General features: G+C 47.6%; 1 protein-coding gene across 3 annotated transcripts; it reads left to right on the forward strand.

The window, feature by feature from the left end:
- The first annotated feature begins 612 nt into the window (after positions 1 to 612).
- Positions 613 to 11,701, forward strand: SLC25A38 (solute carrier family 25 member 38). 3 transcript variants are annotated; one of them, XM_024754084.1, is made up of 7 exons: positions 613 to 1,011; positions 5,800 to 5,921; positions 6,526 to 6,610; positions 7,318 to 7,497; positions 7,732 to 7,900; positions 9,645 to 9,811; positions 10,902 to 11,701. In XM_024754084.1, the coding sequence occupies exons 1-7, from the start codon at positions 943 to 945 to the stop codon at positions 11,022 to 11,024; spliced, it is 915 nt and encodes a 304-aa protein (XP_024609852.1). In that variant the 5' UTR covers positions 613 to 942; the 3' UTR covers positions 11,025 to 11,701. The 3 variants fall into 3 exon arrangements, with proteins under 3 accessions (XP_024609852.1, XP_024609850.1, XP_024609859.1); XM_024754082.1 differs by having other exon boundaries at positions 629 to 1,032; positions 10,902 to 11,174; XM_024754091.1 differs by lacking the exon at positions 613 to 1,011 and adding an exon at positions 4,040 to 5,704 and having other exon boundaries at positions 10,902 to 11,174.
- The last annotated feature ends 3,405 nt before the right edge of the window (positions 11,702 to 15,106 follow it).

Raw genomic sequence — 15,106 nt, forward strand, 5'->3', positions numbered from 1 at the left:
ATTATGTTTTATCACAGGATAACAAATGTAATCTTGTGTTCTAGTAGTCATATGAAAAAAGCAAAGAGATAAAATTAATTTTAATAATTATTTCACCTAATTCAATACACCCAAAATATCATTTCAACACGTAATAATGTAAAAATTATTCATGAGCTTATTTTATCGTATTGTCACGTCTTAGAAATCCAGCGTGTGGATAACTTACAGCACATTTCTGGCACGAAATTTTCAGCGTTTAAAGGGAAATGTGGATCTGCCAAGACAATAAAGTTGTGTTTAATGGAAAAATATTCCACACCGCTTCGGGTTTTAATACAAATTAATTACAATTAAATCAAGTTTAAAATTCTGGTCTTCAGTCACACTAGCCACACTTCACGTGCTTGATAGCCACAGTTGGCTACTGGCTACCGCATTGGGCAGAGCGAGTCTGGACTGTAACTACCTTCAGACGTGGCGCTCAGAAACGTACCTCCCTGCAGACGCCCGATGCAGCTCCGGGCGCAGGGAAGCCCCGATCCTGCAGTTCCGGAGGTCTCCACGAGGTAGCACTAAGGAGCACACCCTCGCCAGCGCGCGACCCGCGTCCAACCCCGGAAGTTAAATTCCGCCGTTATACCTAGTTCCTCCGGCTTTCTCCACTCCCGGATGAACCCTGTCTAATACTCTCAAGTCCTGAAGACGGCGACGGGACAGGATGGGCAGGGCAGCAGAGCCTCGCAGTCTGCTGAGCTAGTGAAGAGCGGCGCCTGGAGCCACTCACGTGCGGTGGGCGTGCAGGTCCCGATCCCCGACCAGCGCAGACTGCAGAGAAGTCGCGCGGTAGAACGCGTCGCCCGGCTACCGCCATCGCGTCGTCTTCTCTAGAATCGTCAGGGCCGGGCCTGAGCTCCCACCGACGGCACCCCGGGCCCAGTGCAGTCGCAGGCCTCCCCTCAAATGATTCAGAAGTCACGCCCGGCGCTGCTGCAGCCTCAAGATGTCGGAGACAGGGTGGAAACGCTTATGGTAACCTGCGGGGAAGGGAAGGTAGGGGTTCCGGCATTGCCGGCGCGGCGAGGGAAATTCGGAAGGTTGCCGAGGGTCAGCGGCCCTCGGGGAACCTTTTCTGCCTCCGGGATGCGCGCATAACCCGTTGGGGACGTGGCGGCAGAGATGGAGTTTGACTAAGGGATTAAAAGAGGGGAGGGAGGGAGGAAGGAGAGAAGTTGCAGTCCAGTCCTTGGGATAGGCAAGCAAAGGTCTCGCTCCTGTATTGGTAATCTGGGTAGAGGTAGGCGGAATTGCCGGGGCCTTGGCCGGTGTCGGGGAGGAATGTGCCCGCGTGGTCCAGAGAGAGGTGCGAGCGCTACGGGACGTTGCTTTGAGTTGGATGCCTAGAATGACAAGTGGGAGGACACCTGAGTAGATATTTGGACCATTGCAAAGCCCGGCAATAACGCTAAGCCTGAGGAGAGATCGTTGCTCGAGCGAGGTGGGTTAGGGCTGCACAGCGCTCGCGGGCTGGACCAGGTGGACTCTCCCGGGAACCAGTGCGGTTTGCCCTCGCCACGAGGCCACGCCCCTCCCGCGCCTGGATTGGCTGCTATGTTCGCGCCGCGGGGCTGCCATTGGTGGAGGCGGAGGCGGAGGCGGAGGCGGAAGCTGGGCTGGGCCGGCGAGGACGGTCTGGCTGAGTTGCTGCTAGCGGTGGGTGGAGGCGGGGTTGCGGCTTCGCTTTAGGCCGGGAGGGTCAGTTGGCCGTGGCTACTTTTCTCCCTGAGGTCAAGGTCGTGGCCCACCTGCGCCGAGGGCAGGACAGGGGTGTGGGGTTTTTTGTTTTGTTTTGTTTTTTATCTTTAACAAAGGTGGAGGCGGGGACCACTCTACGTTTACATCTTATAACATGTGCTTACGTATTTCCTTTTGGGTCCTCCAGCTCTGGCCTGGAGATCTGAATTGGATTTGGGATATAGTTTTTTTAAAGGGGAGCAGGAGTGGCTTGTGGAACCTGTTTGCTAACTATTCAAGTGCTGCTTATTGCCTTTATGTATCTATGTATCATTGTTTGGTTGTTTTTGCCCTACCCCCCTCAAAAAACAAACAAATAAACAAAAATGCCAGCTGTATTATTCGTTTTATTTACCTTGAATAAATTTGGGCTGTTTAGGAAAAAAAAAAATCAAGCATGCCTTAAAGGATATGCCATCCACCATTGACAATATCTTAAAAATGAAAAGTGTAAATTCTATTTTTTTAAAACAATTATGTTACCTGTTTTGTTTTTAACTATCAGAGGTTAATCTATACTGCTGGTTTATATTTTGCATCTGTTCTATGCTAATGGACCTGGAAAATTACAAAGTTAAAAAAGTTATGGGCTCTATGCATGTATCCACAAATATTTATTTAGCCAATAAAATGTTCAAGCAATGTGCTGTAAAAATAAAAACATTAATAGTTCCTGCAATGGAGGACAGTGTGTTGGGCGTTGGGGAGCAGTATACAGTAGTTCCATACACAACCTGTGAGAGCGTTAGAGAGGCAGCTCCAAAGAGAACTGCTTAGAAGCTGTAACTGCAGGCCATTCCTACAGCCTTACTGGAGTAAAGGGCTAGGGGAAGCCAGGGGAGAGTCCCCTGTCCAGGGATGTGGCCTGCAGGGCCCTGTAAGCTTTATCCTGTGGAATTGTGCTCAAGGGAGAGCCATGTGCAGATTTCCTGTTAGATGAAGTGATTCGTTCATTCTTTTTTTTTTTTTTTAATTTATTTTTGACTGCGTTGGGTCTTCGTTGCTGTGCGAGGACTTTCTCTAGTTGCGGCAAGCGGGGGTACTCTTCGTTGTAATGAGCGGGCTTCTCACTGCGGTGGCTTCTCTTGTTGCAGAGCAGGACCTCTACACGCACAGGCTTCAGTAGTTGTGGCGCGTGGGCTTAGCTGCTCCGCGGCATGTGGGATCTTCCTGGACCAGGGCTCGAACCCGTGTCCCCTGCATTGGCAGGCGGATTCTTAACCACTGCGCCACCAGGGAAGTCCCTGATTCATTCATTCTTGATTGTTGAGCACCTGCTGTGGACCAGGCTCCGTGGTCAGTGCTGGAGGAACCACCATGAACAGGACAGTCCAGGCCTCCTCTGTCCTTGATCCTCAGTCATAAGGCAGGTGGGCTCCGGTGCCGTGGAAGCACTGAAGAGGAGCACTGAACGCGAGTGTGGGGTTAGGGTAGATCAATGGCAGGGTGTTCACTGGGATGGAGTGCCCTGGAGGAGAGGCACATGGGGGGTGAGGAAGAAAGATGGGTTCAGGTTTGGAAATGTCAACCCGCGGTGCCTGTGGGACGTCGGATTAAGTGGATATGGGAGTCTGCAGAAGACAGCTTGCAAGTGTGGACAGAAAGGTGGAAAAGAAGAGGCTCAGCATGTGAAGGCGGAGAGGCCGGGGAAGTGGGAGGAAGATCAGGACAGTGTTAATCCCAGAAGCCAGAGGCAGAGCACATTTCCAGAAGGAGCTGGTGGTGGTCAACAGCCAACAGCAGAACGCTGCTGAGCTGCCTGGGAAGTGCCCTGGACTGTCACTTAGACTGGGAGGAATGGTGGAAAAAAGCATGAACTTTGAGTCTCAGCCAATAGCTTTAAACCCTGTGACTTAGGATACATTGTCATCCCTGTGAGCTCCAGTTTCATCTGGAAAATGGGTTTGAACATCTAGCTCTTACGAGCGTTGTGAGATTTCGAGGTGCTGTATATGGATGCCTCACCCCAGCCTGCTCTGGTAGCGGGGGTTGGCACTGCTGAGGCTGGAGACCCCCAAGGAGATCACTAGGATGGATCAGTGTGGGGCAGGCTCTGGGAAGAATGAGGGGTCATCAGTAGGAGTTGGTCATGAAACAGTAGGTAGATCAAGGAGTCTTATTTGTCTCCCAAATGTCCTGCTGGGACATGAAGGAGAGGCAAGCGTGTGGAGAACCGTGGACAGAGTTTCCATTAGGGGATGTTGAGTTTGAGATGCCTACAGGCCATTCGAGGGGAGGTGGGGGAAGCATGGGGACAGTGGACTCGGGAGAGAGGCTGAAGTGGGCTGGAGGTGTGGGCGTTGCCGGCATGTGTGCGTCGAGCATGGTGTGGTGTGGAGATGAGGGTGCCCTGAGAGGCCGCAGCTACGGGGAGATAAGAGGAACAGCAACATCTGTGGCTGGGGAAAGGAGGCTTAGAAGGGCAGCCAGAAACCACAGAGAGAGGAGCAGCGATCAGCTGTTTCAAATGCACCAGCGAGGCCAAGTAAGAGAAGGCCACAGATGGGAAAGGGGTCCTGGGATATGGCAGGTCCTTGGTGAGGCAGCTTTAGTGGAGGGGCTTTACCTGGATGGCAGACTGGGGAACCTGAAGGGTGACTAGTGAAGAGGGAGTGGAGATGATGTGGCATCAGGCTGGAAATATGGGGGGCTTTCAAGCTTGTTCCAGACAAAGGAGAAGATGTCAGTGGAAGTAAGAGGCTGAGTATGCAGGGAAGAGAGGCTCACTGATGCCACAAAGGTTCGGATGAGGCTGAGAAACAAAATTCGTGGGAATATGGGTTAGCAAAAGGAGCAGGACACACATGTGATGAAGCTGTTCCCATCTGGCTTGGTTGTACTAGTGGTCTTACCTTTGATGCTTGGAAGGCTATTTGAACGTGCTTATAAGCTCCAGTATTTATTATATGAACTTATTAAGTCCTTTTAAGGAATTCCAGTTATAAATTGAGACTTGCTCTTTTGGTGAAACGTGGAATAATCTCTCTTCTCTGTGAAACAAATATCACAGATTACAAACATTTTGGTTCCGGGTAGGTAGTTTTTTTGACGTGTGTAACAGGCAACTTCATCTTAATAGCATTTTAGGACTATAGTATGCCATTTATTAAAAAGTAATAGTGCAAATGCCATTTAATGAGAAGAGAGACGATCTTTGGATGGAGTTTGCCAAGTGTCTCCTTTGGAAAAGAGGACATTTGTTTCCTGCTTGGATTTTTAAGTGTGTCTTCACAACCATTTGATTGCGTCTGGATTCCGGGGCGTGCTGTGGGGCCTCTGGAGTGCGCTTGGGGGAAACACAGTCAGTCTGCGAGGCAGTCCTGCCCTCCTGGATGCCGCCTCTCGATTAGACAGTGTGTGTGACTCTCCCGGCTTAGAGGACAGCCAGCAAACCCAGGAGTGGCTGCTGGCCTAGTGGTGTCCCTGCGATCTATTTAGGTCCCGGTGAGACGAATGGGTATATGACGGGGAAAGTTTTACATTAAGGAAATGCATGGGTTTTACAGGAAGTGGCACAGACGTTTCACATTGTACCTGCTCACTTATGGTTTCACTTCCTTTGTCTTACTCCTGTAAATAGCCTGCAGGCCCTACAACCAAGGGAACCTGAAACCAGCAGTTCAGAGTTAAAACACTGTCCAACTGATTTTTGCTTTTGTGAGGAGAAGGAGTTGGCCTGTAACTTACCGTCAAGACAAGTAGGGAGGTGTGGCCAGTGGCGTAATTCGCAGATGGAAATTACTGTGTTGCTCAGTAGGACCAAAGTTATCCATACGTTTTTAATTATCAGTAATTACTAAAGTTGTTATCAGTAGGACCAGAGAGCTACCTCTTGGAGTATACTGTGCTCTCAATAACATTCCAACACTGTTCGTTCCTGGCTATGCTTTTCCCTTCTGTGAAGTCTGACGCTAATACAGGGTGCCACCAGGTGAGTTTCTAAGAGATCCTTACAGAGAACTGACTGGTCCCGGTGTGACGAAGGCTGGGACAAAGCTGCTGACACACTGTTCTCTTGCCCTGCAGTTGCAGCCCGTGATCAAAGCTTTCCTGTGTGGCTCCATCAGTGGGACCTGCTCTACCCTCCTTTTCCAACCCCTGGATCTCCTCAAAACGCGCCTGCAGACCCTTCAGCCCTCAGCCCATGGGTAAGGCCTGCTGCCCCATTCCCCCGCCCCCTCCCCCCCTTTTCACTGAGGACCTGGTTTCAACAGCTTCTCTCAGACACTGGCACATCTTTACTGTGTTCAGTCAACTTGCATTCTGTTAGATGAGCGAAGAGAAACACAGGCCAGGCCGAGCTTCCATGTGTTTTATATATACTCTTAATTAAGTGGGGTCCTTCCCTGAGTAGCTTCCTGGGATCTGCCTTGGTGACGTTTGCATTTTACTGTGCCAGCCTGTAATGTCATAACTGTGCTGCCTGGCACAAGCAGTGGGTGGTTTTCTGGAAATAAGATAGGTATTGAGTATATCTTGTGTGCCCCCTATTGGGCTCAGCCCTGTGGGAAGTGCACAGAGTGTATGTAAAATGAGAAGTTATCCCGTTGCTTGCAGTGTGAATGGACAAAGAATCATGCACCTGCCACATCATGAACGCATAGGAACTCAGTAACTCCAGGGTGCCTTTTAGAGATTCTTAAGTGTTCTAGAAAGGAGTCCATACAGAGAAGTCTGTGAGTGGGGAGTTCTTTCACAGGGATGTGGTCTAAGTGATTTTTCCTTCCTTGGCTCCGTTTTGTCTGCCTTCAGATCCAGATGTGTTGGGATGTTGGCTCTGCTCTTGAATGTGGTTCGCACGGAGAGTCTTTTTGGCCTCTGGAAAGGGATGTCCCCTGTAAGCTGCCTTTTGGGTCTTGTCTTGCACCCCCTCCTTTAATAACTAGCCGTCTCTCATCCACCTCACACCTCCTCTCTTTTAAGGGTACGTGAGGTTGGAGGTGGTGGGAGGGCCTTTCTGGTCTTCCTGTCCGTCCCTCTCACTGTCGCTGGCTTCCATTTGAGGGCCCTGGGAATAGCACACCTGTGCATCCTGGGCACAACTTCTTAGTGCAGCATGAGGTCCTAGAGCAGAGGCAGCTGGCGCCCCACCTGTCAACAGACCTTGCCCTTACCCCTCCAGTGCCTCCACACCTGCACTTCTTTGCCTAGACAGCTTTTTCTGGCCTTAGGAACTCACTTTGCTGGAAATGGCAGGGAATTCACGCTCACCCCAACCCCGCAGCAGCCCTTAACCGATGAAAGACGAGAGCTGATGTTTAAAACTTCCCTTCCCTCCTCAGGTGGCAGGGTAACCTAGGATACTGATTCCCAGAGTTCCCCAGAGGGATTCCGTTGCCCATGGCAATAACTGATGAGATGACACACTCTTTGTTGGCTGCCTTCTCTCCCATCTCATTTCCCTACTCTCCCATTGGTGTTCCCTCCACACCTTAAATCGACTCCTTGCATGCGAATCCTGGGTCTTCTTTGGGGAAATCCAGCTCAGACAGGATCTTACATGTTGGTGTTTGATTCCGTTCCTCCCTCCGACTTGTTCTGCAGTCCATCGTGAGGTGCGTCCCTGGCATTGGAATCTACTTTGGCACTCTCTACTCTTTGAAGCAGTACTTCCTGCGAGGCCATCCCCCCACTGCCCTGGAGTCAGTCATACTGGGGGTGGGCTCCCGCTCTGTCGCGGGGGTCTGCATGTCACCCATCACTGTGATCAAGACACGGTACGAGGTGAGTGGGCAACCAGAGACACCAGGCTCTTGAGTCAAGTGGTCACTGATGCCACCTCCCGATTTATAACCTAACACAGGGTTGATGTGGTCGGAGAACTCATCTGTGTAGTCAGGCCAAGCACATGCAAACCAGAGCCGCCAGGGCTCCGGTAATGCACCCTGAGGATGGCTTCGTTCAGTGCGCAAACCCAGGGCCACTGTGCCAGCCATTGGTTCTGTGCTTCCTTTGCAGAGCGGGCGGTACAGCTATGAGAGCATCTACGCGGCCCTGAGGAGCATCTGTCACAGCGAGGGGTACCGGGGTCTCTTCAGTGGCCTGACAGCAACACTCCTTCGTGATGCCCCCTTTTCCGGAATCTACTTGATGTTTTACAACCAGACCAAAAACATTGTGCTTCATGGTACGGGTAAAGGAAGGTGTGGTGGGAAGAGATATCCCTTGAGAGATCACATCCTCACCACTTTCTCTGAGACAGGAGACTATTCGTTGTTCTTAGCAGCTCCAGATTCTTATCCTAGTTTTAGAAACCGAGCCATATCTGCATTGTGTCAGGCATGGGACCCGGTGCTGGGATGCGAGGGCGGCCATGAAGACATGGTCCCTGCCCTTTTGAGTTTATAGCTTCCTAAGGCAGACTACTGATAGTATGTAATTCTTGAGTCGGGGAGAGGGTAGGATAAAGCTCATTTTGCATAGGTTTTGCAGCAATACTTCCCACATGTGCCTGATCTGGGTCCTACCCAAGGCATCCTAAATCAGAAGCTTTGGGGTAAGACCTCAGAGACTGTATTTTTCAAGAAGCACTTGTTGTGATTCTTATCAGACAAGCTTGGGAAATCCAATGGCTTAGGAGCTAGAAGAAAAATATTTTCATGTCCCTTGCTGTGCTCTTGGCTAACATTGTTTTGAGCCCTCCTTTTGGTTGGAGAGAAAGGTGCCAAACCCCTAGCATTCTGGCCGGCCCACGCTTCCAGAAAGCTCGTGTTGTCAAGACATGGGCAAAATCGACAGGCAGTAAACATCCACCCAAGCAGAGCCAGGCATTGATAGAAACACATCCTATAAAGTGAACCTGCATTCAGTAAGGTGTCTATGGATAATGTGAGCAAGGAATTGCAACCAAAGTCGTTTAATTGGGAAAGCCAGAATGCCACCCCCAAGACAGTGGTGTCAGTTGGAGTGCTTTGGGAGATTTGCTGCTTCTCCCCAGGCACCAGGAGGTGTGACACTACAGGTCACAGCCTTACCTTACAGGAGAAAGTTAAGGCAATAAGGGGGCTTGGATATACATTTTTAACTTCTTCATCCATCCTAAAAATTTTTTTTAATTTGGTATTTAGAAATCATTTTATGCTTACCAAAAAAGCCACAAGAATAGTACCTGTAACTCCATAGCTCATTATTCTCTTTCTATGTGTATAATTGTTTTCCTCAAACCATTTAAGAATAAGTTGCAGACATGATGCCTCTTTACCCTTAAATACATCAGTGTGTACTTCCTAAGAACAAATGCATTCTTGTATAACCATCGATAGTTCTTTCATCTATAGTCTTGATTTCTCCAATTTTCCCAATAATGTATTTTGTAGCAATTTTTATTTTTTATTTTCAAGAGTATAAGCCAGTTATATAACCTCAGTGTGGGTTTCCCTGATGTTTCCTTTCAACTAGATTCATTTATACCTTTCTAGCAAGAGGAGCACATAACTGAGGTTGTGTCTTCAGTGCCTTATATCAGGAAGCTCATGACATCCGTTTGACGCACTGTGGGTGATGTTAACTTTTTATCACTATAAAAATAGTGTCTCCACTGAAAACTCAATTGTTTGTTCTTTTGTAATTTCTAAGTATCTCTGTGGGGAGATACTTTGAATATATAAATCTATATAACACTTCCTGTCCTTTCATCCATATATTTTAGCATCAGTGAATGACTCTTGCCTGAGTCAATTATGCTGATGGTTGTAAAAAGGTGAACTTTTCCATTATCCTACTTACACTGATTAGTTTAGATTTTGATTTCTTAGCCTTGTTTGAATCCAGACCCTTCTGGCTTTCAGGAAGAATTAGTGGGCAACTTGACATGGATATCTGATGAATGTGGGATTTATTTATAACTGAATGTTGCCTTTGTCCTGTTTCAGACCAGTTGGATGCAGTCCTTGTTCCCGTTGTAAATTTCAGTTGTGGGATATTTGCTGGGATTCTGGCCTCACTGGTAACTCAACCTGCAGATGTTATCAAAACTCGCATGCAGCTCTCCCCGATGAAATTTCGGTGGATTGGCCAGGCAGTGACACTCATTTTCAAAGTAAGGCTTTAGAATAAATATTGGTTCATATTGTGGTTAAGGCTTTCTCTCTCAGGCAGTAGCTCTTATCCTTTACATGGTAGAAACACCTGGGAAGCTTTTAAAACAATCCCGATTCCCAGCTCATAACCTGGGCTTATCATATTAGAATCTCTGGAGGAGATGAAACCCTGGCATCAGTATTTTAAGTTCCCTGGTGATTCCAGTGTGTTGCCAAGGTTGAGAATCACTGCTAAAAATCTATGGTTGTGGGATTTTCTGTTGTTGTTGTTGTTTTGGTTTTGTTTGTTTAGGGAGGGAGCCTGACATTAGGACAACATGTGATATTTGTTAAACATGCATATTGTTGGGCTCTACCCCAGACCTACCTAGTCAGGAGATCTGGGAGGACTCCTTAACCTAATCAAGGATCTAGGAGAAAATGTAGTCAGAAAAAAATCACAAGCACATTGTTTTGTTTCCAGGAGTTCGCACTAATGCAAATGGACAGATGGTACTGAAGATAAACAGTACAGTAATTGTAAAGTACACTAAAATGCTATTTAAAAGCCACTGAGTAAGCCCTTTGGGAACGTACTGTTATCAGATATTCTTTTTGAAAGTAAATTCGTCACCTAGATCTTTAGATGTTTCTGTACTACTCAATTTTTGTATGTAGCACAGGAAACAAGTAGGCATCTGCAGCAAGTATCTGCCTTGTCCTAGATATAAGCAAGTATTTGTGAGTCAGATCATATTCATCACACGGCTTAGGTTGCCTGCTTCCTTATTCTCTATACCTAAAATCATGAAGTTTGAAAAGAGAGTCTTCAGCATATGTGAAAATGGTAAGATTTTCAGCTAAGAAATAAATTCCCCTGGATGGAGCAAGCCTAAAAAAAGATAAAGCTTAGCAACTATTCCAAAAAAATTTTTTTTTAGTTTATTGCCTCCTTGGACCCAGTATTCGTAGTTTTAACATTATTTATAAAAGTCTAAAAAGTAAGACTTAACAATGGGGTAATGCAGAGAGAGATCCTCACTCTCGTGCCAGGTATATGAGTGTATTGCTGCTTTAGTCCCAGAGTTTTGGCCTCCATTTTCCTCCTAGGATTATGGGCTGCGTGGCTTCTTCCAAGGCGGTGTCCCCCGGGCCCTCCGCAGAACTCTGATGGCAGCCATGGCGTGGACAGTCTACGAAGAGATGATGGCCAAGATGGGCCTGAAGTCCTGACCGAGCCAGGACCAGGCAGAGATGGGATCTGTCGCCCTGCCTGTTTTCTGCCAAGGACCTCTTCAACTCACTACCCTGGAGTAGGACGAAGTCCTATCTGGAGAGGCAGGCAAACACGTCACCTTCGGTTACCCAGCTCAAGAAGAGAATAGGTGGGTCCGACTCAAGCCTTCCAGACCTCCCAGAAGAGGAGTCACTGACATGGACATCATTTTGGGGAGTTAGGAGAAGGGTTTGCATACCCTGCAAGGCTACTTGAAAAGGCATTTCCAGAGAGTGCTCTGTCCGGTGTCTCTGCTCAGCCACCCACTACACCACAGTGCCTCTTTGGATCTGCTCTTGGGCAGTGCAGCGCCAGGGGTGCTGTGGGCCGCCTGCAGTGGCGAAGGAGTTCCAGCAGCCAGGCTGGATCTGCCGAGAGAGGAGTCACTGTCACCAGGCTGAAGACTGCCTCTGAGGTGATGTTAGGATGCGGAAGCACAGATGTCACGACTTCATTGGTTCCTCATCGACTTCTCAGAGGCTCCGGAGAAGGGGGGCAGTGGCTTCCTAGCCCCTAAGTGTCCAAATAATATTGTTTGATCTTGGCTCCTGCACTGTTTCAACTCCAAGTTACTCTGGCTTTTTTCTGCAGCTAAAGTTGGATAAATAAAGTGAAGCACTTTATCATTGAAAAACCTCAAGTGCCACGACTCTGCTCTAAAATAACAAAATAGTCTAAGGTGGCTGACTCTTGATCTGTATAGGTCCTCAAACCTAAAATTTTTAAAAATAGCTTTATTTTATATATCATACAATTCATCCATTCCAAGTAGACAATTCTGTGATTTTTTTAGTAACTTTACTGACTGGTGCAGCCATCACCATAAATCAGTTTCAGAACACAGTCACCCCCCCGCCCCCAATAAGATCTCTTATTTACAATTAACCCTCGTTCCCAGCCCCAGCACAGCCCAGGCAGCCACTGAACGGCTTTCTGTCTATAAATTTGCCTTTTCTGTGCACTTCCTACATAGTCACACACTATGTAGTCTGTTGTACCTGGCTTCTTTCACTTAGCATAACGTTTTGGAGGTTCATCCATGATGTGGCATGTTCAACAGTTTATCCTTTTATTATGGCCAAATAATATTCTATTGTGTGCCTATTTATCCATTCATCAGTTGATGAATGTGTGAATTGCTAGCACTTTTTGGCACTTGCGAATATTGTCACTATGAACATTCACGTATGAATCATTTGTGTGGACATACATTTTCATTTCCCTTGTGTACATGCCTAGGAGTGGAATTACTGGATCATGTGGTAACTATGTTTAACCATTTGAGAAACTACCAGACTGTTTCCAAAGGGGCAGCACCATTTAACATCACCACCAGAAGTTTATGAGGGTTCTGATTTCCGCACACCCTCCTCAACACTTGTTATTGTCTGTTTTATTTATTGTAGCCATTCTAGTGGGTTCTATCAACTTTCAAGCTTAGGAAGGGGCTGTTGTTTTATCCAAACAGCAGAAGGGGGAAGTTTGATCTCCTGGTTAAGAACATGGGCTGTGATTCAGGCGGCCCAGGTTAAAAGGCTGGCTCTCCACCTACTTAGACACATTTGAAGTTGTCCCCAGGGGATGGGGATAGTAATATTTCCTACCTCCCAGGGTGGTGGCAAGGGTTAATTGAGCATATGTTTCTGGTGCATTACATTAGTTTCCTAGGGCTGCCACAGCAAACCACCACAAATCGGGTGGCTTCTAACAAATTTATTCTCTCAGTTTGGAGCCTACAAGTCTGAAATCAAGATGTCTGCAGGACCATACTCTCTGAAGGCCCTAGGGGAAGATGGTTCCTTGTCTCTTCCAGTTAATCCCATGGTGGCTGGCAGTTCTTGGTGTTCATCAATTCAATCTCTCTCTCTGTCTTCACAATGCTTTCTCCCCCGTGTGTCTCTCTGTCCAAATTTGCATCTATTTTTAAGGGCACCAGTCATTGGATCAGGGCCCACCCTACTCCAGAATGACATCTTGATTACATTGCAAAGACCGTATTTCCAAATATGGTCATGTTCATAGGAACTGGGGGTTAGGACTCCAACATATCTTTTTGGGGGACACAAGTCAATTCATACATATTACGTTTAATGATTTATAAGTTTAAGTTTTAGGTTAGAATGCCGTATTCCAAATTATAATATGGAGAGGAGTATGGGAGAAGTCAAACCAGGATCCTAATCTCCTAGTGGTACCCAAGCCACCAGTGCTTGGTGACCTATGTGTGTGAGGCTGTGTGCTGGGGAAAGCAGGGGAGCACCTATGGCTGGAAATGGTGTGCTTGGGGCAGCAGTGCAGGGCAGGCAGCTTAACACAGGTGATTGATGGAGTGCCTGCCGCCTAAGGACTTAGCCTATGAGGCAGGATGTTCAGGTTTCTTGGCCTCTTCAGTCTCCCTGACCCTCATCTTGGGCTCTGGGAGCCTAATGCCAGTGGGGCCCGGCCAGGGGCTGCTGGGAGTGGAGGGGCAGAGATAAGTCCGAGAGGTGCAGGCTTCATCCCAGTGCAGATTTGCTCGCCTTATACACAGCTGGTGAATTTCAGCCACCAGAGGCCCCTCCCTGCTCTTCATTTGTTCTGTTGGGGGCAAATCATCTTAAAATTTGGAGAAATCGTCTCATTTTCTCTAAATATGGAGTAAAACTAAAATTTGCCATTATGAACTCTGATTCCAGAGGCAAGTGGCCCTGGAGTCTACATATCCCAGGCCCCCAGAATTTTTTTCCTCTCCCATAGTCTCCCACAAGTATTAAAAGTTCAGAAAGGAAGTGGCTAGTGAGCTTCAGAGGGCTTTGGAAACACTGCCCAGTGCCCTCCCCCCACTATTTTTTTTTTTTTTAATTGATTCGTTCTTGGCTGCCTTAGACTTAAAGCAAATTATATAGGGGCGGAGCTTTGTGGGAGTAAACAGTCATCTGGCGCTAGAGATAAGGCCTAGTAAGGCAGGAGGCAAAAAGGACAGAAGCAAAGCTTTCAAGCTGCTATACTCAATTTCCAAGAATATGTTACGAAATATCTCAATCACAAGAGTAGAATAGATGGTACATTGCCCCTTCACTCACATCACTCAAATGGAACAATTATCAGGGTTTAGCCACTTTTGCTTGTCTTTCCCCTCTCCCCCACCTCCTTTTTTCTTTCCTTAACTGAAGCTTTTAAAAGCAGATCCCACACATCATACCATTTCACCCTTCCACATTTCTATATGCATATCTAAAAATTATGGACATTTTTCTTAGGTAACTACAAAGTTATTATCCTACTTGAAAAAAAGTTAACATTTTTTTTTTGCTTATCAGCCAATACCCAGTCCATATTCATGTTTCCCTGATTGTCTCAAAAATTATTGTTTACAGTTGGTTTATTTGCATCAGGATTCAAACAAGTCCTAAGATTCTTTCACCAGCTGTTGGAAAGGGTAAGTAATTTTGAGGCAAACCACAGTTAAAGTGAGTCATCACTTCCTGAGGGCCCTATCAAGTCAGGGAGCCTAGCAATAGGACTCTGGGGGGTTGCAAAGCTGAGATCTGCTCTCCAAGGCAGTGCTCCTTCCACGCCTCCAGGCTGAGCAGTGTGTCCTTCCACCTCCTTGCTGCCTTCAAATTCTCAAATATCAGCTTTTGTCACCATGTCCTCTCTAAAAAAAACTGGCTCAATGCCATAATCTGTAGGTGTTCTTTCACCTTCCAAGTTCTTCCCTGCTCCTTGGGAACTACTGGCTTAGGTAGCTGGTAAACGCTCTAAGGTCAGTGGTTCTCAAACTTGGCTGCACACTGGAATCATCAGGGAGCTTTAAAAACCACTGATTCCTTGGTCGGCCACCCAGACGTTCTAATGTAATCAGTCCAGGTTGTGGCCTGGGCATGAGTAGTTTCAAAAGTCCTCCTGGTGATCGTAACGCGTGCCAAGGCCGAGCACCTCGGAGTAGCCCTGCAGGGCGGGCACCACTCGGCTCTGCTAACCCAGGCTCCAAGGGTTAAAGAAGGAGCTCTTGTGGGCGGAGCGGGGCCTCCAGGGTGCGGGGCGTGGCTCCGAGGCG

Source organism: Neophocaena asiaeorientalis, unplaced genomic scaffold, assembly GCF_003031525.2.
Source record: "Neophocaena asiaeorientalis asiaeorientalis breed wild unplaced genomic scaffold, Neophocaena_asiaeorientalis_V1.1 scaffold121, whole genome shotgun sequence".
NCBI lineage: Eukaryota > Metazoa > Chordata > Mammalia > Artiodactyla > Phocoenidae > Neophocaena > Neophocaena asiaeorientalis.